This window comes from Oncorhynchus nerka, linkage group LG15, assembly GCF_034236695.1.
Source record: "Oncorhynchus nerka isolate Pitt River linkage group LG15, Oner_Uvic_2.0, whole genome shotgun sequence".
In the NCBI taxonomy this organism is placed as follows: Eukaryota; Metazoa; Chordata; class Actinopteri; order Salmoniformes; family Salmonidae; genus Oncorhynchus; species Oncorhynchus nerka.
In genome coordinates, this window is record NC_088410.1 from 35,138,717 (window position 1) to 35,158,812 (window position 20,096).

At 43.5% G+C, this 20,096-nt stretch overlaps 2 protein-coding genes and 1 long non-coding RNA gene across 3 annotated transcripts; 2 read left to right on the forward strand and 1 right to left on the reverse strand.

Moving 5' to 3' along the window:
* Positions 1-4,724: 4,724 nt before the first annotated feature.
* On the forward strand, positions 4,725-8,434 carry LOC115142537 (keratin, type I cytoskeletal 13-like). Its single transcript, XM_029682076.2, has 7 exons — positions 4,725-5,347; positions 5,773-5,855; positions 6,179-6,335; positions 6,573-6,734; positions 6,874-6,999; positions 7,319-7,539; positions 7,727-8,434. The coding sequence occupies exons 1-7, from the start codon at positions 4,787-4,789 to the stop codon at positions 7,974-7,976; spliced, it is 1,560 nt and encodes a 519-aa protein (XP_029537936.2). The 5' UTR covers positions 4,725-4,786; the 3' UTR covers positions 7,977-8,434.
* A 322-nt stretch (positions 8,435-8,756) lies between these two features.
* LOC115142552 (keratin, type I cytoskeletal 13-like) lies at positions 8,757-13,306 on the reverse strand. The gene is made up of 5 exons (XM_029682093.2): positions 13,149-13,306; positions 12,441-12,597; positions 11,351-11,512; positions 10,165-10,396; positions 8,757-9,889 (listed from the first exon to the last, which is right to left on the reverse strand). Exons 1-5 carry the CDS (start codon positions 13,304-13,306, stop codon positions 9,744-9,746), a joined length of 855 nt encoding a protein of 284 aa, XP_029537953.2. The 3' UTR covers positions 8,757-9,743.
* Positions 13,307-16,700: 3,394 nt separating this feature from the next.
* Positions 16,701-19,443, forward strand: LOC115142554 (uncharacterized). Its single transcript, XR_010458749.1, has 3 exons — positions 16,701-16,847; positions 17,025-17,133; positions 18,553-19,443. It is a non-coding gene; the product is annotated as an uncharacterized LOC115142554 (long non-coding RNA).
* Positions 19,444-20,096: the final 653 nt, after the last annotated feature.

Below are 20,096 nucleotides of genomic sequence, written 5' to 3' on the forward strand. Positions count from 1 at the left end.
ATGTGATTACGAGCGGCAGTGGTTCCTGGTTTTCTGTTTTCATCATTCATTATTTGGATGAATCAGAATTGGGGCGAAGGCAGTGCGTAAACTGGTGCAGTGATTTTCAGGCCTGTGTGCAGATGATAAATGGTTTCCACTAGATTACACAGCCACAAAGTCAAACTTGGCTATATCATTTCCCCCCCCTTCTTTTTAGCCATGATAGGGAGGGCTTTGGCCGAGAGTTTCCATTTGCAAGGGAGGACACTTCGCTTCCTTCCTTGGCAAGAAGGTAATCATAATCCCTCCAAAAGTAAAACAGGAAATGGAAACTTTCATGAGAAACCTCTGGGTAACTGAGATTAGTTATTTAGCAGTTTTATGGCTGGGGATAGAAGCTGTTCAGGAGCCTGTTGATGTCACGTACTGGTACGGCTTGCCGTGCAGAAGCAGAGAGAACAGTTTATGGCTTGGGTGGCTGGAGTCTTCAACAATTTTCCGAGCCTTCCTTTCACACCACCTGATATAGATGTCATGGATTGTAGGGAGCTTGGCCCCAGGGATGTACTGGGCTGTCCGCCCCACCCTCTGTAGCACCATGCGATCGAGGCTGGTGCAGTTGCCATACCAAGCAGTGATGCAGCCAGTCATGATGCTCTCAATGGTGCAGCTGTAGAACTTTTTGAGGATTTGAGGGCCCATGCCAAATCTTTTCAACCTCCTGAGAAGGAAGACGCTCTGTCATGCCTTCTTCACGGCTGTGTGGGCCATTTTTAGTCCTTACTGATTTAGACACAGAGCAACTTGAAGCTCTCGACCCACTCCACTACATCCCCTTCGATGTGGATGGGGGAGTGCTCACACCCCTGTTTCATGTAGTCCATGATCAGCTCCTTGGTCTTACTGATGTTGAGGGAGAGGTTGTTGTCCTGGCACCACGCTGTCAGATCATTGACCTCCACCATGTAGGCGGTGTTATAGTCACCGGTGATCAGGCCTACCAAATTAAATCAAATCAAATGTATTTATATAGACCTTCTTACATCAGCTGATATCTCAAAGTGCTGTACAGAAACCCAGCCTAAAACCCCAAACAGCAAGCAATGCAGGTGTAGAAGCATGGTGGCTAGGAAAAACTCCCTAGAAAGGCCAAAACCTAGGAAGAAACCTAGAGAGGAACCAGGCTTTGAGGGGTGGCCAGTCCTCTTCTGCCACCATTGTGTCGTCAGAAAACTTGATGAGGGTGTCGGAGTCGTGCGTGGCCATGCAGTCGTGGGTGAACAGGAAGGACAAGAGGGGACTAAGCACACACCCCTGTGGGGCCCCCGTGTTGAGGATCAGTGTGGCGGAGGCCTACCCTCAACACCTTGGGTCGGCCTATCAGGAAATACAGGATCCAGTTGCAGAAGGAGGTGTTCAGTCACAGGTTCCTCGTGGGCTTGGAGGGGACTATGGTGTTGAACGCTGAGCTGTAGTCAATGAACAGCATTCTCACATAGGTATTACTCTTATCTATGTGGGTGAAATCAATGTGGTGTGCAATTGAGATTGCGTCATCTATGGATCTGTTGGGGCAGAATGCAAATTGGAGTGGGTCTAGGTTCTAGGGTGTCTGGAATGATAGAGTTGATGTGTGTCATAACCAGCCTTTCAAAACACTTCATGATTACAGATGTGAGTCCTACAGGGCAGGTAGTCTTAGAGTTCTTGGGAACAGGAATGATGGTGGTCAGCCTGAGACATGGGATTAGAGACCTGAGACAAGGAGAGGTTGTAAATGGCTGTTCTGTGCAAGTTCTGAGAACGTGCCCTGGAATGCTGTCCAGCCTCACGGCCTTATGAGTGTTTACCTGATTACCGAGATCCACCAGTCCTCCGGATCTGGAGTGGCCCTCATTCACGGCTCTGTGTTGTTTTTGTAGAAGCGTGCATTAAATTAACTGAGTTCTTCTGGTAGAGAGGCATCATTGGGCAGATCATGGCTGGGCCTTCCTTTGTAATCTGTAATGGACTATACCCCCTGCCACATGCGGTGGGCGGTGGAGTCTATGTAATAGGATTCCAGCTTGTTCCTATATTGTTCTTTTGCTTGTTTGGTGGCTTGGTGGAGATCGTAGTGGGACTTTGTGTCCTCAGCCGTAGCCTCGGTGTTGGCTGCGATAGCCCTTTGTGCGGTAAACCTGTTCTTTAGTTTAGCGCCAACCTCTGTGTTAATCCAGGGCTTTTGATTGGGGAAGTGAACCGTCACTGTGGGGACAACGTCGCTGATGTATTTCCTAATGAAGCCATTGATGGAGGTGGTTAGCTTGTCGATGCTATCAGCGGAGTACCGGAACATATTCCAGTCAGCGCTAGCAAAGCAGTCCTGTAGCATAGCCTCCGATTCGGAGGACCATTTCTCCATGGAGAGCATCACAGATACTTCCTGGTTGACCTTGTAGATAGGATGCAGGAATATAGAGTCATTATCTGATTTTCCGAAGGGGGGACGTGAAAGTGCCTTGTATGCTTGCTTGCGGATAGAGTAACAGTGGTCTAGGACTTTATCGCTCCTAGTGGAGAAGGAGATGTGTTGATGGAACGAACCAACCCAGATACAGGTTTCTGGGATTATATTCGTTATTAATTCTCTTCCCCTCCCACATCCCACAATCCCAGATCCCCAGCCAGCACCCAGATGCCGGTTTCTGAGGGTTTGTAAAAGTCTGCTTTAACGATCCTCTTCCTGTGAATGACTGGAACAAGGCTCAGCATGAGACGTGTTCATGATATTTTATTAAAATCAGAACACTAGAACAAAAAACAACAAAGAGGAAAACGAACAGTTCTGTAAGGAAACTAACAATACAGAAAACAACTACCCACAAAACCCATGTGGGCAAGAGCTCCCTAAATTTGGTTCCCAATCAGAGACAATGATAGACAGCTGTCCCTGATTGAGAATCATACCCGGCCAAAAACAAAGAAATACAAAAACATAGAAAAAAGAACATAGAATGCCCACCCTAGTCTCACCCTGGCCTAACCAAAATAGAGAATAAAAGCCTCTCTACAGCCAGGGCGTGACATCTGCAGAGTGCAGGTATAGTCATGAGATGACATTGCACTTTGTCATGTCATATAACACATGGGGTCTTCCAAATGGAAAATGACCCCAAGCATACTTCCAAAGTTGTGGCAAAATGGCATAAGGACAACAAAGTCAAGGTACTGGAGTGGCCATCACAAAACCTTACCTCAATGTGTGGGCAGAACTGAAAAAGCGTGTGCGAGCAAGGAGGCCTACAAACCTGACTCTGTTACACCAGCTATGTCAGGAGGAATGGGCCAAAATTCACCCAATTTATTGTGGGAAGCTTGTGGAAGGCTACCCGAAACATTTGACCCAAGTTAAACAATTTAAAGTCAATGCTTCCAAATACTAATTGAGTGTATGTAAACTTCTGATCCACTGGGAATGTGATGAAAGAAATAAAAGTTGAAATAAATCATTCTCTCTACTATTATTCTGACATTTCACATTATTAAAATAAAGCGGTGATCCTAACTAACTGATTAAATGTCAGGAGTTTTGAAAAACTGAGTTTAAATGTATTTGGCTATGGTGTATGTAAACTTCCGACTTCAACTGTACACTGTATATAGTGCAACATCTCCGCCAATGCGACTATAATCCATTCTACTGCAAATCATTAACATGAGGACATAAATGCTGTAATGCTCTTTGGCATTAACCAAATGCAAATCATATTTTCCACATACTAAATGTCAGACTCAAATGGAAACCTCTGGAGCATGATAAAAATACATCTGCAAGAAATGCTCTGGTTATATGGAAATATGCAAACAAGCGACAGCTTGTTCTTGCATGTTGCAGATGCCAAGTTCCCTTCCAAGGTGTTAAGGGAAAAGAACGGTACTTTAATCCCATCTGAGGTTTCTTTTCCTGGGGTAAGATGCCTGGAGTAATGACTCATCCCATGGGGGATATATAGTGGTACTTTTGTCAGTCCTGCAGACTCCTACTGTTGATGGAAATGCATGAAGTTGAGTGAAACTTAATACAATGGTAAACTGAGTATGTGCATAAAAGGAACAATGGACTGTTGCTTTTAGGGAAAAGGGCAGGAGATTTTCTTGCAAGACATCAGTGTGTGAGACAAAGACAGGTCTGTTCAGGGAGAATGTTGTCCGGGTGTCAAGCGATAGATCATATTCTACGAAGTGAAGTTTCTTTGCGACTTGTTGTCTTAGTAACATAACAGGTACAGATAAATAGCCATTCTGTGTGTCAATCTATATTATCAGGAAACACGGAAAAGTTCACCTGTCAAAGTTAAACTGTGTGTGTTGACTGATTGACTGACCTACCTGGGGCTAATAGAAGCAGGTGTGTCTGTGCTTTCTACCAGACGCTATTTATGGGAGAGGAATTCCATCTGTTTACAGGGTGTGAACTTGTATATGTTTGTGCAGGCAGACACCATATATAGAGCAAGATGGGGGAGGGTGGAGTTGCACAGCAATAGTATATTTTCAATATCCACACATAAAGCACGTATCTATCTATCCTCCTCCATCTCCTGCATCCTAGCGTCTGCCCGCAGGGTGTCAAAGTGGGTGGAGGAGTCCTGCCCTACATGAGGTAATGCTTACCTGTATTCCTCCCTTCTGCCTCTCCCACCCATGTCCAACTCCCACCCTCCCTCCTTCTGCCCTGTGCAGCATAAAAGAGAACAGTGGCTGGGCCGTGCACCACACTCCCTCTCCTCATCCCAGGCAGGCAGACTCGCTCTCAGCAACCATGTCCTTCTCCAGATCTAGCATGTCCTACAGCAGCAGCGGCGGTGGAGGCGGAGGTGGCACCATGTCCATGAGGTCTGGAGGTGGAGGTGGAATGGGTATGGGCTCCTCCCGCTTCTCCTCGATGGGTGGTGGTGGTGGAGGAGGAGGAGGCCGCGTCACTGCCATGAGGGCCGGCAGTGTGTATGGAGGAGCAGGAGGCTCTGGGGTGCGCATCTCTAGCTCCTCGTTCGGTTCCGGTGGTGGAGGTGGTGGTGGTGGCGGTTATGGTTTCAGAATGGGAGGGGGCGGCGGCGGTGGCGGTTTTAATTTTGGCATGGGTGGCGGTGGTGGGGGTGGTGGTGGCGGCGGTGGAGCCGACCTCCATGTGTCGGTCAACGAGAAGGCCACAATGCAGAACCTGAACGACCGCCTGTCCACCTACTTGGAGAAGGTGCGCCTGCTAGAGGCGGCCAACGCCGAGCTGGAGCTGAAGATCCGTCAGTTCGTTGAGAGCAAGACGTCCCCCAGCGCTCGCGACTACTCTGGCTTCTATGCTACTATCGCTGACCTTCAGGACAAGGTATGTGACGTGTCTCCTAGATGGCGAAAGCATTCAATGATGAATGTTATGACTATGAATATTGGACAATGCAAAATTACATTTTTTTTTATTCAACCAAAATTGATTCAACCAAGATATTGCACCAAAGATAGATGCAAAGACAGTATGCATATTTTTAGCTGCAGCATTGAAAATAAAGCAGATAATTGACGCTATTCCTTCCTCTCTCTTAAGAGCCCCTAGGCGATTGCAAAAGGTGCCATGCTCTACGATCATAACGACCACAGGTTCCCTGTAATGCTTCCATGAGCTCTAATTTACAGTGCAGCTGAAACTCAGAACTAAATGATTACAGTGTGGTATCGCTGTTTGTGTGTACTGCATATGTGGGAAATTACATGCATACCCCATCCTGAAATGTTTTGCCATCCTCCACCTCTCAGATCCAAGCTGCCACCTGCTTGAACGGAAGCATCTATCTCAGCATCGACAACTCAAAGCTTGCTGCAGACGACTTCAGAAACAAGTAAGTACATCCAACAACATCCACAGATACAGTACACTGCTGGTACATTACATTAACCACTTGGAATAACCCCAAATCTGTAAAAACACTCATACTGTTTTTTATTACATTTTGTATTGAATCTACAAAAATAGAAACCAACTGACATTACCCTTCACCTCCACCATAACCACACCCTCCCAACAGACATATCAGAAGCCTGGTGTTACTTTCTGTTATTTTCCCCAAACTTAACGGAATACTAGAATCTATAACCCCCCTGCTATTCTCACAGAGGAACACATTCAGGCAGTTCTTTGACCTAAGCTCTCTCCATCTCTCAGGTATGAGAACGAGCTGGCCATGCGTCAGTCAGTGGAGGCGGACATCGCCGGGCTGAAGAGGATGCTGGATGAGATGACCATGGCCAGATCTGACCTGGAGATGCAGATCGAGGGACTGAAGGAGGAGCTCATCTATCTCAAGAAGAACCATGAGGAGGTGGGTGTGGGCTGATGGGACATATCCATACAGTCCCTTAATGTATTACATCTATTGACCATGTCAACCTGCTATGGGTCTTCACTAGAACACCATTGCTGGCTTTCAAGCACATCTGTATCAAGCAATGGTGTTCAAATGTATAATGAAGACAGAGGGCAGGTCAAGTTGTTACCATCAGGCAGAGATTAGGCACTTTTTAATTGTTTAAACTCACCCCTATGTTTTTCTCCAAAGGAGCTGCTGGCCATGAGGACTCAGATGACTGGACAGATCAACGTGGAGGTGGACGCAGCACCACAGGAGGACCTGTCCAGAGTCATGGCTGAGATTCGTGAGCAGTACGAGGCCGGTAGTGCCAAGAACCAGCGCGACCTGGAGGCCTGGTTCCAGACCAAGGTAGAACCTTTAGAACCCCTAAACTATGTTCATGGTGTAGATGTTCCTTTACTTCTAGTTGGTAACGTTGTCACATTCTATCATGAGCTGAAATGTTGGTTTGTTTCTGTGATGATTGACCACTTATTGTGTTTTACAGACAGAGACGTTGAACAAGGAGGTGGCGTCCAGCACAGAGGTTCTCCAGACCTCCAAGTCAGAGATTTCGGAGATCCGTCGCACACTGCAGGGCCTGGAGATTGAACTGCAGTCACAGCTCAGCATGGTGAGCTGTAATTATTTACACAGACCACAGTTTAGGGGACATTACTTACACAACTTTCTGCAACTTTCTTCAATAATCAGCATTTGACTCTTTCATCATTCTCTTTACCAAATCTCAAGTATCTCACTTTCACCTGGACTCTTCCACTGTCCCTCAAGATGTTATAGCCAAGCACCTCTACATTACTCTAGCCAACCTCTACCTGACTACACATTCAATTACGAGAGCTAACTTTTTCAGTATGACAGTAAACATGTCAAATTCCAAACTTACTCCCACATCTTTTTGACCCATCATCTCTATCTCTCCCGGCCAATAGAAAGGCTCCCTGGAGAACACGCTGGCGGAGACAGAAGGCCGTTACTCCATGCAGCTGGGACGCCTCCAGAACCAAGTGACCAGTCTGGAGGAGCAGCTAGTGTCTCTCCGCAGCGACATGGAACGCCAGGGCCAGGAGTACAAGATGCTGCTGGATATCAAGACACGCCTGGAGATGGAGATCGCTGAGTACAGGAGGCTGCTGGACGGAGAGGCTAGCGGGTAAGGCAGGATGGAATTGGATGTCTCCCTCAACATTTCACTTTAAAAAACAATGTTCATTTGGAATTGACCTTAGTATGAGCCATGGTTACTTTTGACATGAATCATCAGCTATGTGATCTTTAATAGATACTTATTATGATCATAGATGCTAACTATGCTCACCATTGTTTTCTCTTCCTCACAGCCTTGGCCTCAGCTCCTCGAAATCTGGCCACAGCTCCTCCAGCTCCCACATCAGCTCGTCTAGCTCCGGCGTCAGCTCCGGCCTAAGCTCCGGCCTCAGCACCTCCAGCTCTGGCCTCAGCTCCGGCCTCAGCTCCTCCAGCTCCGGCCCCAGCTCATCCACCTCCACCACACGCAAGGTGGTGATCGTCACAGAGGAAATGGTGGATGGCAAGGTTGTCTCCTCAAGTGAAACCAAACACACCTCTTAAGGTCCCACACACACAGCGAGCACTGCAGTAAGCAACGGGTTAACCCCATAGAAATATAATTGCTAGACTGGGTATAGGAAATGAGAGGCCGTCACATGGAATATTGCTGCTCCCCAGTGCTTTGTTCATGCAACCTAAAATTCAACGTTTCAACTTATACAGTGTCTTCATAAGATGAAAAATCCCTGTCTTCCTTATCTGTATTATTTGTTTAGGCCAGCTTGGGTTAACTGTGGTTAAAGAAGTGCATATCGTCCTCCTATTCTTTCTAGAATGGCTAAAGCCCCTCAGACACCCATCATGGTGGGTGTCATTGACTTGAATGGGGATTTATTTTCTGGTAATTCTATTTCTATGGTTAACACCTCCAGAACAACATATTCTACTACATCTGGATGGAACTTCAATAGACCCCATTGTGAATACAATAAAGATGCTCTGACTTGCTGACACCATCATTCTGTCTTCTGTGACATTCAACTTGATGTATCTGATCTGGAATGCTCCTTCCTGTACATCTGACTACCATATAGGGTATCATATTGTGCACGTGAGGCAAATTCTATGGTCTTGAGAAAGCATATGTGTCAGAATGATCTTGAATAGTGTAATTTATGACATTCACTTCTGCTGAGTTGAGTTTAAAAGTTGGCAATATAGAAATGTGAATAGAAGAAGTCTGATTGCTAGTGTCACGAACCGGCTCGTAACCAGTTACAAAGAGGGTGTTGTGTTTACGCACTGAAGGTAGGTGAGGAGTCAAACGCAGGAGAGCAGAGATGTCAGTGTAGCGTATATTTTAATCTGGGCAAGTCCAAAAACACGGTACAGTACAATACCCCAAAACAATGGGAAGTAACAGTATTCTCGTAAGGCGCATAAACACAACGCATCTTACTATAATAACCGCATGCGAAATACACTGAGGAAAGCCTCCACAAGCAACAAGAAAAATGATCCCGCACAAATCTAAGCGGGGAAACAGGGGTAAATATACACACATGAATTAAAGCAAATGAAAACCAGGTGTGAATGAACCAAAGACAAAACAAATGGAAAAATAAACATGGATCGGTTATGGCTAGTAGGCCGGTGACGCCGACCCCCAAGCACCGACGGAACAGGGAGAGGAACCACCTTCGGTGGTCATGAGGGAGACAACGTGGAGATAAGGAAAAACAAAAATATATTTATTAACTAAATATTTATTAACTAAAACTATATACAAGTAACAATGGTGTGTGTAGTCAGTATTCAGTAGTGTAAGTGAGTGGTTGCATGCATAGATGGTGAAAATGAGGGGTGTTGAGAGGTGCCAAAACAAACAAATCACAAAATGCCACAACCAAAAATAACAGTGTGTCTGCATGGAGAGAGTCTCCTCAATGAACAGGGAAAGGTGTACTTATCCCCGGGACACACCCGAGCCCAGGTACGTCCCACCTCGCTGACGACCCTCCCGGCTCCGCCCCCTGACATCCTACCAAGGAAAACGAGCAAAGAGAAAGAATTCGGCAGACAGAGTGGCAGGGCCGCCACACTGGCTGTCGGCAAAATTACATCATTCTATCTCTATTAATCAAACTCTCAGTTTTTCAAGCATTAGATTCAGAGTTATATGTATGGAGAGTGTTTGTGGAGTCAACTCTAGTGCTGGACACCATGTTTTGGTGGAAAGATGTCGAATTGAAATCAAGTCATATGAAATGAGAACACAAAATGTATCTGCTATGACATCCATACTCACAGATTCATATAGTCAGTCTATTATAAAGCATTCATATCTCTGAAACAAGTGAAACCACACAGCCCATTCTCATTCAACCACATAATCTTTATTGATGGTTCTGTTAACAGAACCATCACCTTTCCATCCACAATGGTCTGGGTCACGGTGATCATCTTGGTAACCACTGTGGAGTCAAAAATGGACATGGAATAAATCTCATTGCAACACTCATACTGAGCACTTTAAAGCATACTTTTAGAATAATTTTTGTTTCTTCATATCTTCTTCATTAGTCCACTTTTGATACAGTCCAAAATAATTGTCAACTTCCAAGTTTTGAAGATACAGTATTTTGCTTTCAGCTTAAAATCAAGCAAGACCAAGTCTCATCAGTCTCATGATGATGCATTTGGCAAGAAGCCTACAAAGGCTTATTGCCCGCTGTATACAATGACTTACCTTGGGTGGAGCTGTCGTCCTCTCCGTCCAGCAGCCTCCTGTTCTCTGCAATCTCCAGCTCCAGCCGGGTCTTGAGGTTCAGAAACATGTCGTACTCCTGCTTGTTGTGAGTGATGTTGGCGTGGAGCTGGGAGAGCTGGAGCTCCAGGCTAGTCACCATGCTCTGGAGCCCTGCCAGCTGAGCAGAGTAGCGTTTCTGGGTGTCTGCCAGCGTGGCCTCCAGGGACGATTTCTATCAGGGGAGGAGGGAGTGGAAGGGATGAGTGGGTGAAGAGTGAAGTAGCACCAAGACACTGATCTTGGGTTAGTTTTGCATTTCTCCCCAGTAATGGTTAAGTTTAGGATTGGGGGAGGGGAAGCTGATCCTAGATCTTTACTTAGGGAAAACTTCCCCCTGGAGCGGACTAGTTAGTATACTGGTGCCTTGTCCAATGACATGCTACCACAGTATGTGATACTGTTGCACAAGTTTTGCTTCTGTTCGCGGGGGATAGAGTGGGTGCCCTCTCCAATGCACTACACACATGGATAATATTCGATTATTGTATAACTCTGTTGCACAAAACTGTGTGAGAGGTTGTGAATCTGGTGCTCCAATAGACTACACACCCAGAAAAATGTTTGGTCAAGTCCAGACATGAGGTGGGCATGTTGCCAAGTTCAAAATGTCAGTAAGGTATTTATGGGTGTCAGAGAGACCTGGCATACATGCTATCACCCATGCCTGGGTTTTTATGGCGCCCGCGCACGTGTGTGTGTGTGTGTGTGTGTGTGTGTGTGTGTGTGTGTGTGTGTGTGTGTGTGTGTGTGTGTGTGTGCGTGTGTGTGTGTGTGTGTGTGTGTGTCCTTGCACACCAGCTGCTCATTGTTTGTCATGACTTCAATCTCCACTGTGGCCAGCTATACAGGTTAAAAGAAATAGCATTAGTCAACACAGTTTACCTCAGAGCCAACTCATTCAGTCTCTAAATTGATTTCCATGCATCAATAGATCATTGACCTCATCCTATACAGAGAATATACTTTCTTCATGCTTTAAACATGTTTTTTAATTGACACTTCAAATGTAACATTTTTTAGGGCAGCTGAATTGCATTATTCTTATGAAGAAAAAAAAACCTTTAGAGAATAACTCTTTTAGATAAATGACTTCATATAGTAAAGATATCTTCGTCATTCAGCTCACCTTGCCCTGGTACCAGGCTTCCAGCTCTTTGCGGTTCTTGATGGCCACAGACTCGTAGTGCTTCCTAATCTCGGTCATCGCTGCGTTCAGGTCCTGGGATAGGGCAGCATCCACTGATACATTCACCTGGCTGCCCACGTGGGTCTTCACCAGGGCAATCTCCTGTAGGTCAAAGGTCAGAGGGCGTAACCTCAGGTAGCAACCATAACAACCAACAGTAGCTTGACTGCGATTAAACAGGTCTCAATGTTTTAGATCTGAATATTTGCTATTACAGTGCAGCACCACACGTGTGATTACATGTTTTTCAACCAGAGGACTTTTAACCTAATGGACTAAGCTATTGTCAACTAATCTAATGTCTCCTACTGGTCAATATATTACCCATTATTCACCATACATGAACTGTTATGTGTGAATTTGTGCATGTAAAAGTCACACAATGGGTAATAGTGAGTTAATGGAAGAAAGTAAGAATACTAGGAAGTGTGAGGAGGGGGAGAGGAACTGTGTTGTAAAAGAAAAACACCCATCCATCTGTGTAAAGGAAATCCTGGTGTGATATCAGCAGTGGTTAGGTAGATGTCATATTTGTGTACTGAACATTAACTGCTCCAATAACACCCCATACAAAACAGGGCTAAGTACTCCTTAGTGGCCAATGATATCCTTCCGCCTAGCAACTGTCATGTGGATGCCGGCTGAAGTGAGTTTTCTGCTGCTGTAAGTGGAATGAAATACATGTAAGGTCCATTGTATATCGTCACTGAACACTAAGCAAATAAACAATATGTTGTTCTAGTACTGTTTGCACTATTAGGTCAGTATTACCAAGTAAACATATGCATGTCATTCCTATTCAGATTCACTAGAACAAACATATCTGTTATACTGTAGGTGTGGATGTGAGGAGGGAGGTAAAAACGTGTTGGCGTTGGTGGACATCAAAGATAAGAAGGTATAGCATTTTGTTCGATTGGTGTTGCTAACGCTTTGTGGTTTTGAATGGGTGTACTGTGAAAAACAGCTCCCCTGTGCTATACAGTGTGGTTGTACTGTGAATAACTGTTGGCCCGGAACAATCTGTTACCACCTGGTGGCTCCTCTTGAGCATGATGAGCTCGTCCTTCAGACCCTCGTAATGCATCTCCAGGTCAGAGCGGCCCAGGTTCATGTCATCCAGGACCCTCCTCAGACCACTGATGTCTGCCTCCACTGCCATCCTCATGGCCTGCTCTTTCGCATACCTGAGCAGGTCAAAGGTCATGCTAAGGTCACACAGGCTACCAATATGTTTTAAGATTGTAGTCTTTTGCTTTGTCTATGGAGTAGGGATGGCTTGACACAGGCAGTGTCTGAACACCCATACTAGCGTACTAAATAGTGTGCAAAAAATAAATGAAATTTGAAAATAGTAATCCAAATGCATCATCTAATGCGCGAATGCATTGACTCCCACCACTCGTTCATTTTGGTACAGCGTGTCAATTAATCTGTTGTCAAACACGTGAGTCGGGAAAAGACAAGTGAATTCTACTACAGGTAGATCAAACGCCAAAATTAGTATGCAGTTTATGTAATACGCTAGCTAGTGTGGGTAATCGGACACGACCATTGATCAGTTTTGCCTTTTCCTCACTAATAGTTATGGATAAGATTTAGCTTGGGTAGGCTGATTATGGTTCTGTATCTAAAAGGGTAACTTCGACTCAGAGTGTGTTGTATAAAGCCTTGAGTGAAAGACAAAGGTTTTATATGAATAGTGTGTCATGATTCATAGTCGTTAGTAGCCCCTTACTTCATCTTGAAGTCCTCAGAAGCAAGCTTGGCATTGTCAATGTCCAGCACAGTCTTGGTATTGGACCTGGATGCCAAATGGATCTGGATGACTGTGACCTGCAGCACGAATAACAAAAATGAGACTTGGGCTGTGTCCCTTTTCCCTATATAGTGCATTACTTGTGACCAGGACCCATAGGGCTCTGGTCAAAATTAGGGCACATTTTAGGTAATATCATGCCATTTGCGACTCAGATTTGGTTGTATGAAGTTGTAGTTAATGACATTATTTTAGTACGTAACCTGCATTGGCCTTCAAGGAACAGAACAAAAACGTCTTCTACCAGAATTCCTTTTGGCTGAAACACCCCCATCCCATCTCACACACATTTCCCTCCTCACCCCCATAGAGAGGAACAGATGCAATAACTAACTGCCTGTACACAGAAGAGCCAGCAAATAAATCAACAGAGATGATGGAGTAGGTGCTAATGGGAATAAGTTAACATTGTCAGCTGTCAAACACCCCTAATTCTAACACACATGGAGTCACAAATGTAATCCGTGGAGTCACAAATGTAATCCGTGGAGTCACAAATGTAATCCGCGGAGTCCCAAATGTAATCCGTGGAGTCAAAAATGTAATCCATGGTGTCACAAGTGTTGTCACATTCATAAAAACATATTTTACCACTGTTGTGTTTGCAAAGCAAGAAATATGTTTGTAATATGTTCTGTGTTAACCAGGAAAACCTGTCTTGCAGGTGGTGCTATTTTAAATGAATCATAAAACAACCAAATAGTTGTTGCTGTTTGTAATGATATAATGATGTAATGATGTAATTATGTTATATAAGTATCAGGAAGCCTAATTAGCCTGTTATTCAACCACCACTTAAATCTAGATGTAATACTTATTTCCGTAGCCTAATTACTATTACAATATCCTATTTCTAAACAGGTTGAACTACACTTAAGCAATAAGGCCAGAGGGGTTTTGGTATATGGCCAAAATGCCACGGCTAAGGGCTGTTCTTACACACGACGCAAACCGGAGTGCCTGGATACAGCCCTTAGCCGTGGTACGGTATGCTGGTCATACAGTTGAAGTCGGAAGTTTTCATACGCCTTAGCCAAATACGTTTTTCAACTCAGTGTTTCACAATTCCTGACGTTTAATCCAAGTAAAAATTCCCTGTCTTAGGCCAGTTAGGATCACCTCTTTATTTTAAGAATGTGAAATGTCAGAATAATAGTAGAGAGAATGATTTATTTCAGCTTTTATTTCACATTCCCAGTCGGTCAGAAGTTTACATACACTCAATTAGTATTTGGTATCATTGCCTTTAAAGTGATAAACTTGGGCCAAATGTTTCGGGTAGCCTTCAACAAGCTTCCCACAATAAGTTCGGTGAATTTTGGTCCATTCCTCCTAACAGAGCTGGTGTAACTGAGTCAGGTTTGTAGGCCTCCTTGCTCGCACATGCTTTTTCAGTTCTGCCCACAAATCTTCTATGGGATTGAGGTCAGGCCTTTATGATGGCCACTCCAATACCTTGACTTTGTTGTCCTTAAGCCATTTTGCCACAACTTTGGAAGTATGTTTGGGGTCATTGTCCATTTGGAAGACCTCATTTGCGACCAAGCTTTAACTTCCTGACTGATGTCTTGAGATGTTGCTTCAATATATCCACATAATTTTTCTCCTGATGATGCCATCTATTTTGTGAAGTGCACCAGTCCCTCCTGGAGCAAAGCACCCCCACAACATGATGCTGCCACCCCCGTGCTTCACGGTTGGGATGGAGTTCTTCGGCTTGCAAACCTCCCATGGTGTTTATACTTGCGTACTATTGTTTGTACAGATGAAAGTGGTACCTTCGGGCATTTGGAAATTGCTCCCATGGATGAACCAGACTTGTGGAGGTCTACAAAAAAATGCTGAGGTCTTGGCTATTTTCTTTTGATTTTCCCATGATGTCATGAACAGAGGCACTGAGTTTGAAGGTAGGCCTTGAAATACATCCACAAGGACATCTCCAATTTTATTTTTTATTTTTTTATTTCACCTTTATTTAACCAGGTAGGCTAGTTGAGAACAAGTTCTCATTTGCAACAGCGGCCTGGCCAAGATAAAGCATAGCAGTGTGAACAGACAACACAGAGTTACACATGGAGTAAACAATTAACAAGTCAATAACACAGTAGAAAAAAAGGGGAGTCTATATACATTGTGTGCAAAAGGCATGAGGAGGTAGGCGAATAATTACAATTTTGCAGATTAACACTGGAGTGATAAATGATCAGATGGTCATGTACAGGTAGAGATATTGGTGTGCAAAAGAGCAGAAAAGTAAATAAATAAAAACAGTATGGGGATGAGGTAGGTAAAAATGGGTGGGCTATTTACCGATAGACTATGTACAGCTGCAGCGATCGGTTAGCTGCTCAGATAGCAGATGTTTGAAGTTGGTGATGGAGATAAAAGTCTCCAACTTCAGCGATTTTTGCAATTCGTTCCAGTCACAGGTAGCAGAGAACTGAAACAAAAGGCGGCCAAATGAGGTGTTGGCTTTAGGGATGATCAGTGAGATACACCTGCTGGACTCAAATGATGTCAATTAGCCTGTCAGAAGCTTCTAAAGCCATGACATAATTTTCTGGAATTGTCTAAGCTTTTTAAAGGCACAGTCAACTTAGTGTATGTTAACTTCTGACCCACTGGAATTGTGATAGAGTGACTTATAAGTTAAACAATCTGTCTGTAAACAATTGTTGGAAAAATTACTTGTGTCATGCACAAAGTATATGTCCTAACCGACTTGCCAAAACTATAGTTTGTTAACAAGAAATTTGTGGAGTGGTTGAAAAACAAGTTTTAATGACTCCAACCTAAGTGTATGTAAATTTCTGACTTCAACTGTATACCACCAGTGGCGATATCAACATGTAAATCTTGGTGGGGCAAACTCAAAACAAATGTTGTAGATGCATACCAGCAAAGACACTACACAACACAGCACTAAACAATACATTAACTGCACTATAACGGTGCCCACAAACCTACATAAAGCTGTCCCAACAGCAGAGCTTTCTTTTCAGCACCATGGAGTGAATCCTGACCACTGCTACACCTGGCTATCAGCAGAGCCTTGTCTGGCAGCAAAACAGTTCATTCAGCCTCATTTACTGCCTTTAAAAGAACATAGTTGATATGGATGACTTGCTTAAACAAATGTGATTTCTCCTGACAATTGATATGTACAAGCTATTGCTTAAAACCTTTTATGGATCTTGCGAATTTTCGCAGTCTTTAAAAAAAAATTGCGCAACATTTCAGCGCCCTGCTATTCATGCCAGGAATATGGTACGTTCATTTGGTTAGTGTGTGTGGCTAGGAAACACTCGGACGTTTCCAAAACTGTTTAAATCACGCCTGTGCCATTTACAGAACGTGCGTTTCCGTCGAATAGTGCATGAAAATCTGTTCACTGAAAATGTAAAAATATATTCTTCCGCGCCGGCAGGCAATTGTTTACAGAGAACAGAATTACATAAAGACTAGTTTTTGGCTACGGCGTCCCCAGCTTGTCTAGAGTCACGTCATTTATTGCGCAATATATTCTTGGTGTAACCGAAACAAAGGAACTCCTTTCGTGCTGTCCCGGCTGAGATTTTGGTTCGACATTTGGAAAGAGAGCAATTCCTACAGAGACAAGTATAATGATTTCACTTCGCCTCCTGATGATTTTTATCGCTTATTAACGTGTACTAATACCTAAAGTTGCATTACAAAAGTATTTCGAAGTGTTTTGTGAAAGTTTATCGTCGACTTTTGGCATTTTAAAAAATGACGTTACTTTATGAAATGCTAATTTTTTCCTCTAATTCCAAGGTATTCCGAGCTCGATATCTAGGCTATATATGGACCGATTTAATCAAAAAAAGACCCTAAATGATGTTTATGGGACATCTAGGAGTGTCAAGAAAGAAGCTCGTCAAAGGTAATAAATGTTTTATATTTTATTCCAGCCTTTTCGTTTGTGACGCTAACGCAAAATCTGTCGTTAGGTGAAGTTGAAGTATTTTTTGAGGGTGCATGGTACCAGATAAAAGCTTCACATGCTTTCCCCGAAAAGCATTTTACAAATCTGACTAGGTGAATAGATTCACGAGTGTAGCTTTAATTCAGTATATTGTATGTCAATTTTAATGAAAGTTTGAGTTTTATCAAAAACTATACGTGGCGCACTTGAAATGTCCGCTGATTTTCTTCCCACAGCGGAAGCACTTCTCTAACAAGATAAGGGGAAGACGAGCGGATAAGAGGCAATCTGTAATTTTCAATAAGACATTAATGAGCGAGCTAGGATGGACGCAGTCAATATAACTATTTGCATTTTTGAAATGTACAGCGACAGAATTCAGAACATGGGCTATTCTTACAGTGTTCTCCCTGTACACTAAGTCAGAACCGTAGGATAAATAAAGGGAGCATATAAGCAGACAATGAAAGCGCTTACAATATTAAATGTTTACATTTCTCTAAAAGCTATAGGCTACATGTGCACCACCAAGTAAGAACAGTAGGCTAAATGATGAGGGAAAGGGGACCAACTTATTAGGGTAGTAACAGCTTACAACACAACATACACTTAGTATTACTTTCTTAACTACAGTATACATATCTCCCTGGCATAATACATAATTTATGCAGCAGCATACAGTAAATTTGACTCACTGTGCTCTGTACTCAAGTGCTGTGATCACTTGAACAGGAAGGTAGTGCGGAAGGTCCTTTTTGTGGGGATATTTTGTCATCAAACTTTGTCATCAAATTCTGGCATTCTCTGGATTCATGGTGCTTTCAAGACAACTGGGAACTTGGAAAAAAAGAAGGTTGAATCATGATGTCAGTGATCTTCAGGTCGGAGATCTAGAAAGAGGCCAGAGTTCCCGACTTGGAATTCCGAGTTGGATGACCATTCAAAACATATTTTTCCAGTCTGAGCTCATTTTCATTGCAATCTTTGCAGTTAGCCACTGATTCTTTCCAAACCACCCATTGTTGAATTTGCAAATCCAAACTTGTTGTGTAATGTTGATGTCAAATGACCAATGAGCACTCATACGTTTTATCTATCATTTCTATTCATATGACATGAATTGAAAAGAAAAGGATTTGCTGGTAGATTGTCGACGTGATTCATGATGATGACTAGCTTAATAGCTAAGATTTATTTTGAAAGTATGATGTTGACACGACCAGTCCAATCAAAGCCACGGTAGATATTTCATTATTATTTTTTTGTTTATTTATTTAACCTTTATTTAACTAGGCAAGTCAGTTAAGAATAACTTCTTATTTACAATGACGGCCTACCGGGGAACAGTGGGTTAACGACAGATTTTTACCTTGTCAGCTCAGAGATTCGATCCCGCAACCTTTTGGTAACTGGCTCAACTCTCTAACTCTCTAACTACCTGCCGCCCCACCGAGCCACTGCCTGTCCACCCGGCTATCATCCAGAAGGTGAGGTCAGTACAGGTGCATCAAAGCTGGGACCGATATACTGAAAAACAGCTTCTATCTCAAGGCCATCAGACTGTTAAATAGCCATCACTAGCATATTAGAGGCTGCTGCCCTATATACATAGACTTGAAATCACTGGCCTCTTTAATAACTGGAACACTAGTCACTTTAATAATGTTTACATATTTTGCATTACTCATCTCATATGTATATACTGTATTCTGTCCTATTCTACTGTATCTTAGTCTATGCCGCTGTGACATTGCTCGTCCAAATATTTATATATTCTTAATTGCATTCATTTACTTTACTGTATTGTTAGATATTACTGCACTGTTGGAGCTAGAAACACAAGCATTTCGCTACACCCGCAACAACATCTGCTAAACACGTGTATGTGACAAATACAATTTGATTTGATTTGTTTTTTAACGTGATTTGACGTCATTTTATCTGTGGCCAATGACCTTGAGCCTTCTTAGATGGGCACTTCTCATGTAACTCTATGGCAGCACACAAGGCAGCGGCGGATTTAGGTATGGGCGACACGGGCAACCGCCCTGGGCGGCATCTTGGCGGGGGCGGTACGGGGCGCCCGCACCCAAAAAATTGTAATGGTGACATTTGAGCGACCGGTTTTCTGTCGCTCATTTGCACGTCACGTCAATGATATCATGTCACCGTGTGGGACTGTGTGTCAATTAACCTTGTCGGAGTAGGTGCCCTGATTCTAGTTTGTGAGCTAGTCATGCTACTGCCTGGAAAGATCTCCCACTCAGAAGTGCATGATGGGGAGGGGGGCGGGGGTAGTTTGACCTCAGGTCTTCCCACTGGAAACCCGAGGTAGGGGGAGCAGGAGAATCTATCAAATAGGTCACCTCTAACTTAGTACAGTACTAATGCAATTAGTCAAATCAGTCACACTAAGAAATGCTACCAAACAAACCACAATTCATTCATAATACTGTGAATATGTAGTTTCACAAACACATTGTTGCATTGTTTCTGGTTTGTGCGAAATCGTTAAGAATAGTATAAAAGCAGTCTGCACACCACCAAGGTGAATTGGTTTACTCTTGACTCTTGGTTGACAGTGTTGGGGGATGGGTAATGTATTGATGCCAAATCAACACCAATGGATAAGAAAAGGTCTAAGCCATCACGTTCCCAGTTTAGGAAAAAGAGGATAGAAGAAGAGGTGAAACAAGCAAAAGATAAAGGTATGCAGCTTTGTCATGTCTTTATGGGTATAATATTATGCATGTAATGAAATAGGCTGGTATAACACATTTGTGTTTGTAAGGCTATGTTACTATGTTGCTTGCTATGCTATTACACATAGGGCGACAATATTCAATTTTCTGTCCAACTAGCTTACACAACATTGGATATCATTTCACACAGTTTCATCATGATAATGTGTGTAGCCTGCA

Excerpts from the sequence above, each read along its gene's own strand:
- LOC115142537 (XM_029682076.2), top strand. The coding sequence starts at position 4,787 with ATGTCCTTCTCCAGATCTAGCATGTCCTACAGCAGCAGCGGCGGTGGA. Across the intron at positions 5,856-6,178 it reads GCAGACGACTTCAGAAACAA|GTATGAGAACGAGCTGGCCA; the intron begins GTAAGTACATCC and ends TCCATCTCTCAG. Across the intron at positions 7,000-7,318 it reads TGCAGTCACAGCTCAGCATG|AAAGGCTCCCTGGAGAACAC; the intron begins GTGAGCTGTAAT and ends CCCGGCCAATAG.
- LOC115142552 (XM_029682093.2), bottom strand. The coding sequence starts at position 13,306 with ATGCACTATATAGGGAAAAGGGACACAGCCCAAGTCTCATTTTTGTTA. Across the intron at positions 12,598-13,148 it reads TCTGAGGACTTCAAGATGAA|GTATGCGAAAGAGCAGGCCA; the intron begins GTAAGGGGCTAC and ends TGACCTGCTCAG. Across the intron at positions 11,513-12,440 it reads TCAAGAGGAGCCACCAGGTG|GAGATTGCCCTGGTGAAGAC; the intron begins GTAACAGATTGT and ends TTTGACCTACAG.